At 41.3% G+C, this 17,561-nt stretch overlaps 2 protein-coding genes and 1 non-coding gene across 3 annotated transcripts; all 3 read left to right on the forward strand.

The window, feature by feature from the left end:
- Positions 1-12,254: 12,254 nt before the first annotated feature.
- On the forward strand, positions 12,255-14,264 carry LOC126802665 (protein VAPYRIN-like). Its single transcript, XM_050530318.1, has 2 exons — positions 12,255-13,056; positions 13,579-14,264. Exons 1-2 carry the CDS (start codon positions 12,298-12,300, stop codon positions 13,960-13,962), a joined length of 1,143 nt encoding a protein of 380 aa, XP_050386275.1. The 5' UTR covers positions 12,255-12,297; the 3' UTR covers positions 13,963-14,264.
- Positions 14,189-14,261, forward strand: TRNAA-UGC (transfer RNA alanine (anticodon UGC)). Its single transcript has one exon. It is a non-coding gene; the product is annotated as a tRNA-Ala (tRNA).
- A 1,244-nt stretch (positions 14,265-15,508) lies between the features above and the next one.
- On the forward strand, positions 15,509-17,558 carry LOC126802059 (peptide-N4-(N-acetyl-beta-glucosaminyl)asparagine amidase A). Its single transcript, XM_050529588.1, has one exon. It carries the CDS (start codon positions 15,645-15,647, stop codon positions 17,379-17,381), a length of 1,737 nt encoding a protein of 578 aa, XP_050385545.1. The 5' UTR covers positions 15,509-15,644; the 3' UTR covers positions 17,382-17,558.
- Positions 17,559-17,561: the final 3 nt, after the last annotated feature.

The following is a 17,561-nucleotide window of genomic DNA, read 5'->3' on the forward strand; positions in this document are numbered from 1 at the left end:
GTATGTGTTTGATGTTGAGCACGAGTTATTAATTAATTCATTACAAGAAGCATCAATTAAGTGTATTTTTCAAATTAAATTTTTAGTTTTTCTATGTATTTTCAACAATATAAGAGTGCCGCGAATATTCTTTAAGCCCTCGTTACATATTAAATGCTCCAATTATGAATTGCAGCACAATGTCTGGGACTCTAATCACTCTATGCACTTTCAGCTTTTGAATTCAAACCTGGGTCCGAACTAGATTAAGTTTATGGAACACTAACTCAACTTGTAAGGGCAAGAATTACCAAACCAATTACGGTGATCAACTGAACCTAGAGAGTTATCGCCTAAACATGTTTGTTAATTTCTAGTCGCGGTATGTATCTGACTTTTATATGTATCTATCAAATCTTTCAAAAATACTTCTATAAACTATAGTTCCAATTCCACCATATACTGTGGACATGTGCCAAATCCATTGAAAATTTAGGGTCTGTGAATTTTTAAAGTGAGAGAGACAGCGCAACCATTAGCCATGTATTTGTATATGGAGAATTTTATAGTAAGGTCACTATTAGCGTGGAAGAATTAGCAGGATGATGTATTTGATGTTGTCCTCTACTCGAGCCTTAAAATTGATGGCCTACTTACCAACTGAACCAATTTTCCACCGCATAAGGCACGTGTATTACAATCATAACTCTGTAGCCCAACGGCGTCGTTTCGTTTCATAGTATACCCGGATTACCCGGGATGGGACAAGGTGGGTGTACTTATGGGCTGGCCCGAGCATCAATCTGCAATATTAGTACCGGCTCTCCAATCGCATTGGTTAATGATGCACGTAAGTATGGTGGTGTTGGGCTATGCAGCTCTTTTGTGTGGATCATTATTATCATTAGCTGTTCTAGTCATTACATTTTCGAAAATTCCTAAGGATTTTTAGTCAAAGCAAGAGTTTATTAACTGAGCCGTTTTCCTTTGGTGAGATTCAATACGTGAATGAAAGAAACAATTTGTTAAAAAGCACTTCTTTGATTTATTCTCAAAATTATTATAAATATCAATTAATTCAACAATTGGATCGATGGAGTTATCGTATTATTAGTTTAGAATTTATCCTTTTAACAATAGGTATTCTTTGGAAGTTTCCAACTGTAATTAGAATGCTTTTAGCTTCAATTTCTATCCTTGTATTTGTAACACTATTCATTTTTGTAATGGGGTGCAATGTAACTTAATAGCTTGAAATAGTCTTGACATTAATCAAATTGTTGAAAACCAGAGCATGAAAGGATGTTCAAATTATTCGTGGTTTTATAATTGGTAAGTATTTTTTTTAATCGTTAACTTTTATTTGGTAGTCGGTAGCCTTTTTTAAAAACCAAAAACCGTGGTTTCATATGGTTAGGTCAAAATTTAAATTCTCTGGTCCACAACGTAATACATATTCGTTAAAGATTACAGGATATTCTACCAATTATTGTTTTGTTGAATTCAAAATATTACGTTATGTTTGAGTCCTAACACAAATGACCACATACCATCTTTCAACATTGAATTTTAGTCAATTTAGTCTACAATCGTATGATAAAATAAGTAATTCTCGAAATTTTTTACAGTGAAAGTAAATAAACATAAAGAAAGTACCAAATGTATGTTTATGTGTTTTTATTTGACACAAAATTTGTTTCTAATAGCCAAAAATTTTCCGGCGCGGCATAGTAGAACATGACGGACACATAACTAGACCATTAATATTACAAGTTCTACAAGGACTAAATTCACCTCCACAATGAACCCTATGACTTCCATCACATGTTTGGCACAGCAAAAACTTGAGCCCTCCACAATAGTCACACGGTCTAGAGTCCACCTCCGGTAGCCATTGCATCATTACCTTCAGATCACCACTTTCATGGAGTTGTCTGATCTCTTCAACCCCACCAATGCATACGCCACAGATGAAAACCCTAGGCAAAAGCAAGGGCCTATTTCCCGTAAGCTCTTGGCCTCTTGCAACTCCTTGGAAAACTCTGTGTCCATCGACAAATCTCATTCATCAATGGGAACACGAAATCCTCTAAGAATTGATCGGACTGCCTTACAATCCTCATAGGTCCGGCGCACAATACGTAGGCTTGTGTAGTAGATCACCACACGACGATTGATCGTCGTGTATTCTACTTGGACGCGCAATTTGGTGCGCCCAGAAGCGAAAGACTGAGATAGAGGTCTTGGCTCGATGTATAATGGAGGATCTCCTCAGAGTGAGGGCTTCGGGTTCAGGTTGGAACAAGCTTTGAATGTCTTTGAAGGACGAGCAAGAAAATCGTCTGCGCGAGTGTGGTGTTTTGATTGTTCCCACTTTGGTCTGTGATTTCAAGTTCAACCATGAAGGTGCAAACATGATGGCGACTAGAATATGGAGGATTTTGAGTGGAGGACTAAAAGCGAGGAGAAATATAAGGGAGGAGGGGGTGAGATTTAAGGACAAGCAAAGTCACTATTGGTGCTTATACAGGAAGGATATTAAGTTTTGGTCCTAGATAAGGGTAATTATAATTTTCCAAAAATAGAATAGCCAAATGATGAGTAAATTACTGAATGAAGATGAATCAGAATTTTCATTGCAGCTGGTTGTAGAACGCGAATCTGAAAACCAACAAGAGAATGCAGACACGTGTACAAATAAAATGTGATTTATTGAATATCAAGCACGGGGTTACAATCTTTGTTGAACTCCTCTGATTCTATCTCCGTATGTGATTTGACTCAAGGGTGACATGCACTTGATCTTGAGGATTTGAGTTTGATTTGGATTTGATTTGATGAAGAACGAGCGATTTGGCCGCTTGATGATTCTTCGTGGACTTGAGTTTGGATTGGATTTGGATTTGATGAAGAACGAGCGATTTTGCCGCTTGATGATTCTTTGTGGACTTGAGGTTGGATTTGGATTTGATGAAGAATGAGCGATTTGGCCGCTTGATGATTCTTCGTGGACTTGAGGTTGGATTTGGATTTGATGAAGAATGAGCGATTTGGCCGCTTGATGATTCTTCGTGGACTTGAGGTTGGATTTGGATTTTGATGAAGAACGAGCGATTTGGTGGCTTGACGATTCTTCGTGGATTTGATGATCTTCGTGGACTTGAGAGACTTCGGGATTTGTCGAGAGTGATTCTTGCTCAAGTGATTTCTCTCCTTCTTCTCCAAGTCTTCAAAATCCTCCCCTCTCTTCATGTTGAAGGGCTATTTATAGTGTCAAAGTTTATATTTTATAGAATATTTTAATGACACTTAAAATAATAAATTTCTTTAATTGTATAATTAAATCAATATGTATTTTCCGATTAATTCAAAATTAGTTATTCTTATAACTAAATTAAACAGAAAATAGTTTGATTTAATTATGGTCGTTAAGAGATTTATTAATTTAATCAAATATCCGATTACCATTTTGAATCGTCAATGACATTCAATTTTCTGCTGCAATTCAAAATCACGTAACTTCGATTACGATCATCTGTTTATGTGCTGACACGAGTTTTATTCGGATCCGCACCAACTTTGTTGACTTTTGACCACGTATGTAATTTTGTCAGGCTCTTGGTCGATTTAATTATTTAACGAAGATAATTTACTTCATTAAATTTCATGTGTCTACACTGGTATACATAATTATTTATCATTTATAATTGTTCAGAGATATAAAAGAAATGTATCTCGTAGTGAAACATATACCATATTTCGATTCACATAGATGTATCTAAGTGAAAAATTACAGTCAATAATGAAGTTTATACGATCCGGCTTATATGTTTGGATTTTTTGTACTTAAATCTACTTAGATCTTAGAAACATTGGATTGAGTGAGAATGACAAGGGTTATAAGTTACTTGCGTCGTACTTAGGATGATGCATAAATGTAAATATGTATACAACAATCAATAAGTTTACAACAACAACACCAAATCAATAAATCGTACGACTTTATGTATGACTCACATCCTTTTCAGATATAAGCATCCACTGTATTCACTAATAGATTTGAACAGTTAATTTCATTTTTGATTAGAAATTGGTAAGTGGTAAGATATCCAAAAACCGTTAATTTTCCTAAATCGAAATATATATATTCATTCAATGCAATACACTTGACTCCACCGACCAAATTATCAATCTTTTTCCTTTTAAAATTATATAGTAGGTGGCAGTGTACTAAACTACTCGAAGGTATTGGAAACCCTTACAATATTATCTCCATAATTTTCGGTGTGCACAACGTGCAACTATATGATGTGATCTTAACCGTCTATATGTTTTAACTACCATGTGCATTAAAATCATTAATTTCAGTCATTCATAGTATGTCGTGTATTCAAACGCATGCGCTCAAGTTCTCATGAATTTTCATAAAAGACATAAAATTTACATTTCAATTAGATGTACGTTGGTAAAATTTCTTTATACCTTACAGGCTAAAATGCATGTGGGTTGCTGGCCATCTGAAAACCGGAAATCTCGATTTGGTTGTATGGTAATACCATAATCAACAAACACAAATATACTGATCACAACGAAATCTAAACTCATTAGTAACGATTTTTTTATTTTAGTTCTACCCTACTAAGAACAACTCCAGTGATAATGAATAAAAAAATTCTCTGTTAAATAACATTGTGTAGATTACAATCAAAAACCTCAAAAAAATTTCTAACGAATTACGTGAGAGAGCATGAAGTACGTAACTTCCATACTATGCTTCGAAACCGTACCAGATCTTCTCATATCTTTAGTTTTGTGCCATACATCGATCATTTGCTTCTTGGTAAACATACTCCGTAGTTCGTATTGAAAACAATGGAACTGATAAGTACGAAACTGATTTCAAAATAGTAGAATGTACCAAGCTAACTGATCTCTCACATAAGTACCTAGCTAGTCAATGCAATGAGTACTAATTGAGGTTTGAAAGTAGGAAATATTAATTCGTTGAACATCTCCAAATGAATTACGATCAATGTTATAACTAGTGCAAGAAAGAACACAGATTTACGTGGTTCACTAACGATGTGTTAGCTACGTCCACAGACAGATGAACAGTTTTATTATGTTGAGGAAAAATACAGAACAACATATACACAACACACAATAGGTTGTTTATATACAACCCTAAACCCGATATACTAGTCCTAATAGGAAATCATAACCTAGTATAACCCGATATACTAGTCATAATAGGAAACCATAACCTAGTATAACCCGATATACTATAACCCGATATACAGATTAGCCGCCAGAACAGATTGGATGATTCAAGGCATATATTAACAAATCTCCACCTTGACTTGAATCCTCTCACAAATAACAGATGTACCAGACGCACCATAGTGATGCCAGATGTACATATAACTCCTTCTGCCCCAGATGTCGCCCCCAAAGGGCAACTAACAGCTTGTAACATTTAGCAAGTCCAAACAATGTTGGAACTTGCTGTGTGGAACCGACTTGGTGAACATATCAGCGGGATTGTCAGCAGTGCCCACCTTCTTCACCTTAATTCTGCTCTCATCTCTCAGAAAATGATACCTGACATCAATGTGCTTAGTCCTCTCATGATGAACTTGATCCTTAACTAAACATATTGCACTCAAACTGTCGCAATATACTATAGCCTGATCATGATGCAAACCAAGATTACTGACCAGTCCCCTCAACCATATGCCTTCCTTTGCAGCGGCTGTCAGAGCCATGTACTCTGCTTCAGTAGTAGACAAAGTCACTGTAGGCTGCAAAGTAGCTTTCCAGCTAACAACAGAGCCACCAAGAGTAAAGACATAACCAGTCATAGATCTCCTAGTGTCAACATCTCCAGCATAATCGCTATCTGAATAGCCTGTTACCAAATAGTTTGTATCATTTGTATTACCTCCATAAATGAGACCAACATCAGACGTACCTTTGAGATACCGAAAAATTCTCTTCACAGTCTGCCAATGCTCCTTCCCAGGATCACCCATAAATCTGCTGACAACACTAACAGCGTGTGCAAGATCAGGCCTAGTGCAAACCATAGCATACATCAAGCTTCCTACTGCACTAGCATAAGGAACTCGAGACATGTATTCCTTCTCCTCAGCAGATTTAGGTGCAAACGCAGTAGACAGATGAATATTTGCAGCACTTGGAGTATCTAAAGATCTGGATATAGACATACCAAACCTGGATAATATTTTCTGGATGTAGCCTTTCTGTGATAAGAAAAGCTTCTTCTGACTTCTATCCCTGTAAATCTCCATTCCCAAAATTTTTCGGGCTGCTCCCAAATCCTTCATCTCAAACTCTGCACTGAGGAGACCCTTCAACTTCTGAATATCAGGCTTGTCTTTTGCAGCTATCAGCATATCATCTACATACAAGACCAGATAAATGAGGGAACCATTTGTTAACTTGTTGTAGTAGACACAACAATCATACAGACTCCTGATGTAGCCGATCTCTATCATATAGCTATCAAACCTCTTGTACCACTGTCTAGGGGACTGCTTTAGTCCATACAAGGACTTCTTCAACTTGCAAACATAGTCTTCCTTTCCGGGGACTTGAAAACCATCTGGCTGAGTCATGTAAATCTCTTCTTCCAATTCTCCATGTAAGAACGCTGTCTTCACATCTAATTGCTCAAGCTCCAGATTCTGATGTGCAACTATGGCTAGTAGCACCCTGATAGAAGTATGTCTGACCACAGGTGAGAAAATCTCATTGTAGTCAACTCCCTATTTCTGATGCAACCCTCTTGCAACTACTCGAGCTTTATACTTGATGCCCTCAGCAGATGACAACCCTTCTTTCTTCTTGAAAACCCATTTGCAAGTAATAACCTTTCTCCCCTGATCAGGTCGTTTGGTCAATTCCCAAGTCTGATTTTTCTGAAGTGATTCCATTTCATCTCCCATTGCAGCAAGCCATTGAGCTGACTCTGTACTTGTAACTGCTTCCTTGTAGGTGGACGGCTCATGAGGATCCACCTCTTCAGCAACCTGTAGTGCATAAGCCACCATGTCCTCAAAACCATACCTTGTAGGTGGTTTCCCAAAGTTTGGTCTCCTAGATCGCTCATGAGCCAAACCATGCTGATTAGCAACCATTTGTTCTGATTCTGAATATAGGTGTTGATATTCTTGTTGTGGTTCACTCACATCTTCAGTGACTTGTTGCTCCACCTGTTTCTCAACACTACAATTTTCTGATACAACCACAAACTTCATAGTAGGGTTTAAACATAGAATTTTCATCAAATACTACATTCCTACTCAGTATAACCCTCCTTTCAGATGGAGACCAGATTCTGAAACCTTTGAACCCATCTACATAGCCTACAAACACTCATTTTTTAGATCTTGGTTCTAACTTACCCTCACTTACATGATAGTAAGCAGAGCACCCAAAACCCCTCAGATTGGAGTAATCAGCAGACTTACCAGACCACATCTCATAAGGTGTTTTGAGATGTATACCTGTGTGTGGTCCACGATTTATCAGATAACAAGCAATATTCACCGCTTCTGCCCAGAACCTTCTTTCTAATCCAGCATTAGAGAGCATGCACCTAGCTCTCTCCAGAAGTGTCTGATTCATACGTTCTGCTACACCATTTTGATGTGGTGTATTCCGGACTGTATGGTGCCTTGCAATACCTTCAGTCTTGCAGAAATCATCAAATTCAGCAGAACAGAATTCCAGACCATTATCAGTTCGCATCCTCTTGATCTTCTTCCCTGTTTGATTTTCAACTAATGTCTTCCACTGCTTGAAATTCTTGAAGGCGTCACTTTTATGCTTCATTATGAACACCCAAGTCATTCTTGAGTAGTCATCAATCATAGACACAAAATATCTGTGACCTCCCAAAGAGTCAACGCGAGAGGGACCCCAACAATCCAAATGGATATAATCAAGCGTGCCTTTAGTTCTATGAATCGCTTTAAGAAATTTTCTGCGATGTAGCTTCCCAAAGATACAATGTTCACAGAAACTAAAATCTGTAACCTTGTGGCCGCCAAGAAGATCATTCTTTGACAGAATTTGCATCCCTCTTTCACTCATATGACCAAGCCTCATGTGCCATAGCTTGGTCATATCATCCTTGTGAACCTCTGATGATGCAACAGCAGCCGAGCCTGACAACGTTGAACCTTGCAGAATATATAAAGTACCTCGCTTGACACCTTTCAGAACCACATTGGTACCTTTGTAGACATTTAAAATTCCACATGAGCCTTTGTACTTGAAACCTTTGCTATCTAGAAGACCCAAAGAAATCAGGTTTTTCGTCATGTGTGGAGCATGCCTAACATAATTCAATGTACATAATTTACCATCATGTGTCCGTATTTTTATTGAGCCAATTCCAACCACCTTACTTGCAGAACTGTTTGCCATAGAAATATTGCCTCCATCTATCTGCTCATAGGTTGAAAACCACTCTCTGCGTGGACATATATGATAAGACGCCCCAGTATCCAAAATCCACACATCCCTGTGATGTATGTGTGCATCTGTAACCAAGGCCATATCTTCTTCCGAAGTGGTGTCAACTTCTGCTATAACAGCAGTACCTGATGCTTTCTCAGACTGCTTCTTCTTCTTTGGACATTCGTTTTTCCAATGTCCCTTCTCTTTACAGTAGTTACAGACATCATTGGATTTGAAACCCTTTGAAACTGGATTCTTATATTTCTTCTTCCCCGAACCTTTCTGTCCCAAACTTCCACTGGCTACCAACCCTACAGCTTGACTGTCTGAACTAGTATTGGTCGCCTTATGACGCATATCTCTAGTATGTAAAGATGATCTAACATCCTCCAGAGTCAGAGTATCTCTCCCACCAATAAAAGAATCCACAAAATTCTCATACGACGAAGGTAGAGATACCAACAGAATTAGAACAGCATCCTCATCATCAATTTTAACATCGATATTACGCAAATCTAATAGAACAGTGTTTAACTGATCTAAGTGATCTCTTAGAGATGTACCTTATTCCATACGCAGACCGAACAGACGTCGCTTTAGAAGCAACTTGTTGGTTAAAGACTTCGTCATGTATAGACTCTCAAGCTTCAACCACAGACCAGCCGCAGATTCCTCCTCTGCGACTTCGGTGATTATATCATCTGCAAGGCACAACAGAATTGTCGAGTGTGCCTTCTCCTCCAGACTGGCCATCTCAGCGATTTCTTGATCCTCTGACTTCTTAACCAGCGGCGCCCACATCCCTTGTTGTTTTAACAAGGCTCGCATCTTGATCTGCCATAAACTGAAGTTGTTCCTCCATGTGAATTTATCAATCTTCACATTCAAACCAGACATCTTTCTTGGCGGAAATCACAACCAGGCCAGCTGGCTCTGATACCAGTTTGTTATAACTAGTGCAAGAAAGAATACAGATTTACGTGGTTCACTAACGATGTGTTAGCTACGTCCACAGACAGAAGAACAGTTTTATTATGTTGAGGAAAAATACAGAACAACATATACACAACACACAATATGTTGTTTATATACAACCCTAAACCCGATATACTAGTCCTAATAGGAAACCATAACCTAGTATAACCCGATATACTAGTCCTAATAGGAAACCATAACCTAGTATAACCCGATATACAGATTAGCCGCCAGAACAGATTGGATGATTCAAGGCATATATTAACAATCAATAGACGATAGAGGTTGCATATATATGAAATGTATTATTCCCAGTGCAAATGAGCTTATTTTTCTTTAACAATAACCAATCAAAACAAACGACTCTTTTCATTGCAATAGATGAAAAAAAAAACCACAACTTGAGCTTATGATCCCAGATTAAACATAATAGAGCTTTCCCATTACACAATTGATCAGAGTCTCACCATCTCTTTCTTGTTTTAATTTCTTCTCCTAGAATAATGAGCTTTTCATATTACTATCCAACAACTGAACATGAAGGACACGTAATCAGGTCATTCATGTTGCAGTCCAAACAAGGGCAAAACCCTTCTTTCTGCATGTAGAGTTTGTGGCTTCCATCCCAAGTCTGGCCCTCCCCACACATCACAAGCTTTGCAGTCCACCACCGGAGCCCTTGGAGCATTGTCTTCAACTCACCACTTTTATGGAGCTGCCGGTTAAAAATCGATTGGTTTATATTTGAGTCATTTGAAATCTCATATTAAAAATTGAAAAAAGTCATTTTTATATTATAAGGATTGCTACCACACACACTAATGTCGAAGTCTTTTGTGAAAAACTTTATACCCGATGACTTTTGGGGAAATATTAGCATTATTGGATCCGTTTGTGTGAAATTGTTGGTGTCTCGTATGATCGAATTTGGTGGAGCTCTCATTTGAATTGGGGTCACAAGATTTGGATTTGGATTGATGATTGTGATCGAGGTGGAGCTATTCGGATCGTGAGACAATTATTGATGAATTAAATCATGCCAAGGTGAAAATTGTTGGAAATTGATTGGCTTATAATTTAGCAATTTGGAATCCCACATTAAAAAATGTGAAGAGTCATTCTTAGGTTATAAAGATTGCTACCATTCACATTAATGTTGAGGTTTTTTGTGGAAAACTTGGTACCCGAACCTGACCGGGTGGCTAAAAGGGTAGGAAGTATCTGTTGGAGAAGAGAGATCTCACATCTAAGAAGTGACAAAGAAAATAAAGCTTATAAGTGGGTGGATAATAACCAATTGTACCGAGGCCTTTTATGATTAAAACCCGTGAGGTGGCTAAGTTGGGACAATATCGATACAGTTGGTCCACGGGCCACGCTTGTCGCTGTTTAACAGTATCGACATTATTAGACCGTCTGTGAGATTGTTGGTCACTTCTGCACAATACTGCCTCACCTCTTCGGCGCAACCAACAAAAGCCCTGCAGATGAACACCATGGGCAAGTTCAAGTCCTTGCTCTCAGTGACCTGCTCCAGTTCCTACACAAACTTAGAGTCCATTGACAGATCTCGCTCGTCAATGGGAACCGAAACCCTTTCAGAATCTATCTCACCAAGTACCTTGCAATCCTCAAAGGTTCTCCGCACCACGCGGAGACTGGTCTAGTAGATCACTACAGGATGGGCACTTTGGAGCCGCTCGGGCCTCCTAAGCCGCCGGCCTAGAGGCGCAGGAGGACTGTGGCTGACATCTCGATGCGTTCAAACTGGAGGCACTCCTGGGGCTGAGGACCTCATTTTCGGGTTGAGATTGGCATATATTTGGATGTCTTTGAATGATGAGCAAGAAATGTGGTGCGGATTTTTCAACCTTGCTCGGTAATTTCAGCCATGAGGATGAGAACATGGCCATAAAGATCGAACAGAGAGAGAGAGACTAAAGCGCAAACGCTGAGGGTTATAGTAGAGAGGAAATGAAATCTGATTAGCTTTTGTTGGCTAGCTGGGTGGTGTTCAATGGAATCTGTAGGGCTATTCAAGACGGAGCAAGACTATGGAAAAACCATACTAAGGTAAGCGGCGTTATCAATAGTACTAGATTGGAAAATAATACAATACCTAAGTTGCTCAAATTTTCTGTTTCAGTTACCAAATATGTCATTTGTGCTTGTTAACCGTTCCGCCTGTATATGATTATGGTTCCAAGTATACATGCATTGCATCCAATTACACGGTTCGGAAGAATTTGAGCACATGCGTGCAAATGAGTTGTTCAGAATGTAATGCAAAGGTCAAAGGTGGCAGATATAATTCTCTACGTCCAGATTTGGGTTCTTGCGGTTTTATCCCATTTGGATAATTGCTAATCATCAACTTGAACAATTCAATTCTTAAAATTTGAACGATGACCTATATGTAATTGGGTTCATCGGTTGTACAACAATATATGACATGTTTTGGTTATGGCATGGATCATTAGATTGATGCTTTCCCTTTCAATGGAAATCTTGATCAACTATATATTTGCTATGTAGGATCCCTTTTATACGAACTTAATCGACCATTTGGAATTTTGGATCATCACCGGTTACTACGTGAGAGCACTGAGATCACTCGCGGCTCAGAAATTTTACTCTCGAACCAGTTGGCATCGTGATGAGCTAACTCGAATGCTCGATCATCATTCCACAAAGCACAAAAAAAAAACAAAAATTCACGGTCAGATAGGACAATTCCGTGAACCCCACAACACGTGGCGCATGGTACCTACGGAATCACGTGAACTCGGCTACCCCAGCTCCTTCGTCTCGCACACTCTCCTTCTCTCTTCCCAGAACTCTCAACTCCAAGCTTCGATGGAGAAACTGGTCCAAGTCTCAGAGCAAGAGGTCCGAATAGACTTCACCCCCAACCAGAAATGCCGCGCCAACGTCACCCTCACCTCCCTGAGCTCCACGTGTCCTGTCGCCTTCAAGGTCCAGACCTCCTCCCCTCACAAGTTCCTGGTCAAGCCCCCCACCGGGGTCCTCCCTCCCTTATCCTCCGCCACCTTCCAGGTCATCCTCAAGCCCCAGCCCCACCTCCCTCCCTCCTTCCCCCGCTCCCCCTCCGACCGCTTCCTCATCAAGACCGCCGAGTACTTCCCCCTCCGCCGCCCCTCCGCCGACGACTCCGAGTCCATCAATTCCTTCTTTAGAGGGGCCCGTAATATCCGCGACATCAAGCTGAAGGTCGCGTTTGTGGGCCCTGTTCTTCTCCGCCACGCCGTGTGTGGCGGGGATGTGGAGGCCGTGAGGAATATTATCCGGAGGCAGAGGACGATTCTGGCGGAGTTGGGGCCGGGTGAGGCGGAGGCGCTGCTACGAGTGGCGACGGAGTTGGTGGAGCCGGAGAAAATGATTAATCTGCTGCTCGAGGCCGGTCTGAGGTGCGATCTGGTGGATGATGATGTGGAGGGGTTCGTGATGAGGAATGGGGTGGAGGAGCGACGCGTGGCGGAGGCTTCTGATCGTTTTGCGAGTGTTTTGGGTTTGAGGGAATCTGGGGCGTCGAAAGGTGAAGGGCATAGGATGACTGAAGGTCATGGCCGTCGGCGTGTTGCTACTGACAGTGAGGTGAGTGTTTCTTGCTTAGTTATCCTACTCTTGCATGCATCTGATTAAGCATTTTTGTGTTACCGGCAAGTCTATGGTCATATACAATTAATACAAGCATATAAAAACAAATTATATAACTTTTGGGATCATCCCAATACCTAATGACCTTCAAATGAGTCATACTCTGGTTAATTACTATAAGTTCATATCTTTAATAACCAGGGTTGTTATTGATATTGTAGAGGGGGGGGGGGGGGGGGGGTTATGATATACAACCCAAACAAAATGTAGGGTAATGTTTTGGTTATATTGTTCAGGTCTGAAGCCAATAACGATTGCCTTTTAAATGTGTCTCACTCTAATTATAATGTGATTAACTTGAGCCTATGAACTCTGTTGGTCACTAGGTCATAGCTAGACCCAAATCAATATGACCTATAGGACATTATTGTGATATGTTACGATGGGCACAATGACAGTGTTGGTGTAATTAATGTTTTTGATTATGTCATTTGCTGTCTGATTAAATGAAACTTGCAGAAGCTAGAATTGGGAGAACAACTGTTGACGGCAGCGCGAATTGGGGATTTGAGAGATGTTGGACTGTTATTTCTTGAGGGAGCAGACATTAGCTACTGTGATCAATATGGCTTGACAGCTCTTCATGCTGCGGCCATTAAAGGGCACAAGGAGGTTGTTCTGATGTTGGTCGAATTTGGGCTAGACTTGGAAGCCAGAGACGGAGAAGGCCACGCGCCGCTGCATTTGGCGGTTGTGGGGGGAAACTTGGAGACGGTTGAGATGTTGATACTGAATGGGGCTAATGTCAATGCCAAGAGCAAGAGTGGGGCTACTCCTTTGTACATTGCCACAGCTATGGGGTATGATGATATCATTGAGTTTCTTATAAGCAGAGGAGGCTGAGAGGTTGCGAAAAAAGCAAGAAAGTCATTAGGTAGCTGAGTTATGGTTCAAGACAAGAATTAGGATTGGTGTTGTGGGAAACGATGAAGAAAGAAACTTGAATGAAGCCACCCCCGCATACTTGTAGGAAGCTTCTGTTTTAGGCTTTATACTTCATGCTCTTTCCAGATCAGTAAATTTCGGGAAATGTTATATATACAATTTCCCAATGTTTAGGGTATCAGTTGGGGATGTAGCTCAAATGGTAGAGCGCCCGCTTTGCATGCGGGAGGTACAGGGTTCGATCCCCTGCATCTCCACTTCCATTTTTAAACAACAGATAAAAAAGCAGATGTAATGTGATGGTGATAGTTTTATTTTATTTCTTTTGATAAAAAAAAACTCATTCAAAATTATGGTAATTTGAAACACAAGTTTCAAACTTTTGGCAGATAATCACATAAAGACGGCTTCACTCATTTAAGTGTGTTTTAATCTGAAATTATGCGTATCTTGTTTGATTACAGCAACTTAGGCTACAAAAGACAACACTCTAAATGAGTAGAAGTAGTTTACAAAGCTTCATTATCTAATGTGACTAAAGAAAGTTCATAAGGTGGAAACCCAAAATTGCTTTAGATACAACCGTTTGACTTTTACTTGATCAACTTGGTGGGTTCTGGCCTTTTACTTGTTAACTTGGAAACATACAGCTTGGAGACATTAGATTTCATCGATATGAATGGCTTCTGCAACATGTGCTGACAAGTTCCCCCAAATTTTGCCAATGGCTTGAGTTGCATGTCTTTAATATCTTTATTGATCCCATTTATCATTTTCCTTAGCTCATCATCGGTCATTTTCCTGTCCTTTTCAACTGATGAGTTCTCTGCAGGTGACTCATCATCATAAACAGGCTTCATCTCAGCTTCAGAACGTAGGCCAAGTTGACACTCGAGGTTGTATTCATCCGTCTTAAGCTTGGCGATTTTTCTCTGTAAGCTCCGAAGCTTCTTCTCACATTTTTGGAAGGCATGTAGGTCAAGCTGTTTCGGAATAGCTTGCAAAGGCTTCTTGGCCTTTGCTGCTGCTGCATTATATCGTTGAGCCTTTTCGTGTTCTGCTCTCGCCTTTTGCTCATACTTTTGAATCTGCTTGGTAACATTCTTGAGTGTCTCTTTCAATTCATCAATAGAGACGACTATTCTTTTTTTTTTTGAAGCGGGTCCTTTCCCCTTATCTTTCTCAAACAATGTGAGAGACAGGCTTGCTACTTTCACCATCTCCTTTCGTTCTTGCGACTTTCTTTTTCAGATTACAAAAAAAAAAAATCGATCTCTACAAACTCTTCTTCTCTGAAAATCAAGGTTATTTCGGAAACTCAAGATCTTAAAAACCACTAGATGCTAGGTTGTTAGTACTCTGTTTCACAATAATGAGCCTTGTACCGCCTCTCCTATATATGAAGTATCAACTTAGTTCGTTTCGAAATTGGATTACATTACCTAAATCTAGACAAAATATGGAAACTGATTCCCAGTCTGAATAGGACACGGAGGTATCCGAGAAATTTCCTACGGGTTGGGACGAAAATAAATACCTAGTAAAAATGGAAATTCCCAATTTACCCGCGTTATTTTGAAGTCGGTTACCTCAACTCACTAGGGCTCTAAGCTCTCGTGGTGTCAGTCTAGCTCTCCGAAATGTACGGCCTCCTATTTGTCCTCCTCTTCTTCACCGCTGCAGTCTCCGCCGCTTCATTCCCGGACCGCTTCACCACCTCCTCCTCCGTCCTCCGTCACAAATCCCAAGAATACTTCGAGCTCAACCATCCTCTACCGTCCGATCTCCTCCCGCCGTCGTGCTCCCGCCGCGTCCTCACCCACTCCTTCGCCAACACCATCAACGGCCCTCCCTACTCCGCCCCCTACTCCCCTCCGCCGCCGTCAGACTCCGACTGCTCCGCCCCATGGTCCCACGTCGCCCTCGAGTTTCGCGCCACATGCAAAGGCGAGCAGTACGACCGCATCGCCGGGATATGGCTCGGCGGCGTCGAGCTCCTCCGCACCAGCACCGCCGAGCCGACGGAGAAGGGAATCTTCTGGAAGCTTCGCAAGGACATCACGAAGTACTCCTCGCTCCTCACTCGCTCCGATCTCACCCTCACCATGATGCTCGAGAACGTCGTCGACCGCGTCTTCACCGGAGTCTACCACGTCGACGTTCTTTTCCTCTTTTACAAGCAAACCGTCGCCGTTATTGAGCCTAGGATTTCTCCGATCATTCCGGATCATAAATTGGGGATCGCTCCTGAGGAGCCTGCCGATTTGATCGTTCCGATCTCCGACGACGGCGACAGAGGCTTTTGGTTCAGAATCGAAAGCGAGTCGGATTCCCCTTCCAGGCAAATCCGACTCCCTCGGAACACACGACGTGTCGTTCTCGAGCTCTACGTCTCGTTTCACGGCGACGACGAGTTCTGGTACTCGAATCCGCCGAATCTGTACATCTCGACGAACAATCTGACCACCGGGAGAGGAAACGGAGCTTACCGGGAGGTTTTCGTGACGGTCGACGGCGAGCTGGTGGGGTCGGAGGTGCCTTTTCCGGTGGTGTTCACCGGCGGGATCAACCCGCTGTTTTGGGAGCCGGTGGTGGCCATCGGAGCATTCAACCTTCCCTCATATGAATTCGAACTGACGCCATTTCTGGGGAAGCTTCTGGATAAGAAGGCTCATAGCTTTGGGATAGGAGTGAGTGATGCAATCTCATATTGGCTTGTTAACGCCAACTTACACATTTGGTTGGATCACAAGGCCAAGACGGTCCATGCTAAATCGAGCCTTTTACCATCGCCGGCGATTCAACTGAAGCGTAATGCTGAGTTTAAACTGCTGGATGGATCGTTCAAGATCAAGGCGCAGAGGAGGACTGGCTTTGTTGGGTGGGTTAAGTCGAGCTCCGGGAACTACACCACCATGTTTTCGCAGAAGTACAAGTTCAGTAGCTCGATTAGCTTCGCGCAGAATGGGACTTACAAGTTGGTGCAGCAGAATGTGAAGGCTGATAAGGAAGTGAGGGTTGTGGGTGAGAATGGTGTGGAGGTTCTCAGGACTAGGAGTAAGAGGAGGTACCCTATTCAGGTTATTACAGCTACGCTGCCTGGTAGGAAGAAAGATACCTATGTGCTTGTCACCAATGTCACGCATTCGATGAAGGAGAAGAGCTTGCGCGGTGGATACTTGAGCCGCGTCAACAACTTTCAGGATTCCAAGGGGTGGATGGAGGTCAGGGATCATTCTGTGCTATCCGGAACTGCAGATACTCAGCAGAGTTTTGGTTACAGAGGTGACTATGGCTGCTACTTGCGCCTTATTGACGCTGTTGATGGCAGCCTGATCAGGGATAATTCCAGCTTCCATTGTCTATCTCCTGCATGATTCTGATCTCCCTGCTCTTACATTCTTTCCCTGTTGCAAGGTTTCAAAGCTTCAAGTAGCTATCCATGTATGTGTTCCTTTCTAGTTTTTAGTATAATCTGGCTTCAGGGCCACTTCATCAGATTGTAATAAATGTACAGCTCTGAGAACCTGTGGAATTCTTATGCATTCTGTTAATTC

The sequence above is a fragment of the Argentina anserina genome, chromosome 7 (assembly GCF_933775445.1).
Source record: "Argentina anserina chromosome 7, drPotAnse1.1, whole genome shotgun sequence".
NCBI classification, from domain to species: Eukaryota; Viridiplantae; Streptophyta; class Magnoliopsida; order Rosales; family Rosaceae; genus Argentina; species Argentina anserina.

Coding starts and splice junctions, on each gene's coding strand:
- LOC126802665 (XM_050530318.1), top strand. CDS start 12,298: ATGGAGAAACTGGTCCAAGTCTCAGAGCAAGAGGTCCGAATAGACTTC. Junction 13,057..13,578: donor GTGTTGCTACTGACAGTGAG/GTGAGTGTTTCT, acceptor TGAAACTTGCAG/AAGCTAGAATTGGGAGAACA.
- LOC126802059 (XM_050529588.1), top strand. CDS start 15,645: ATGTACGGCCTCCTATTTGTCCTCCTCTTCTTCACCGCTGCAGTCTCC.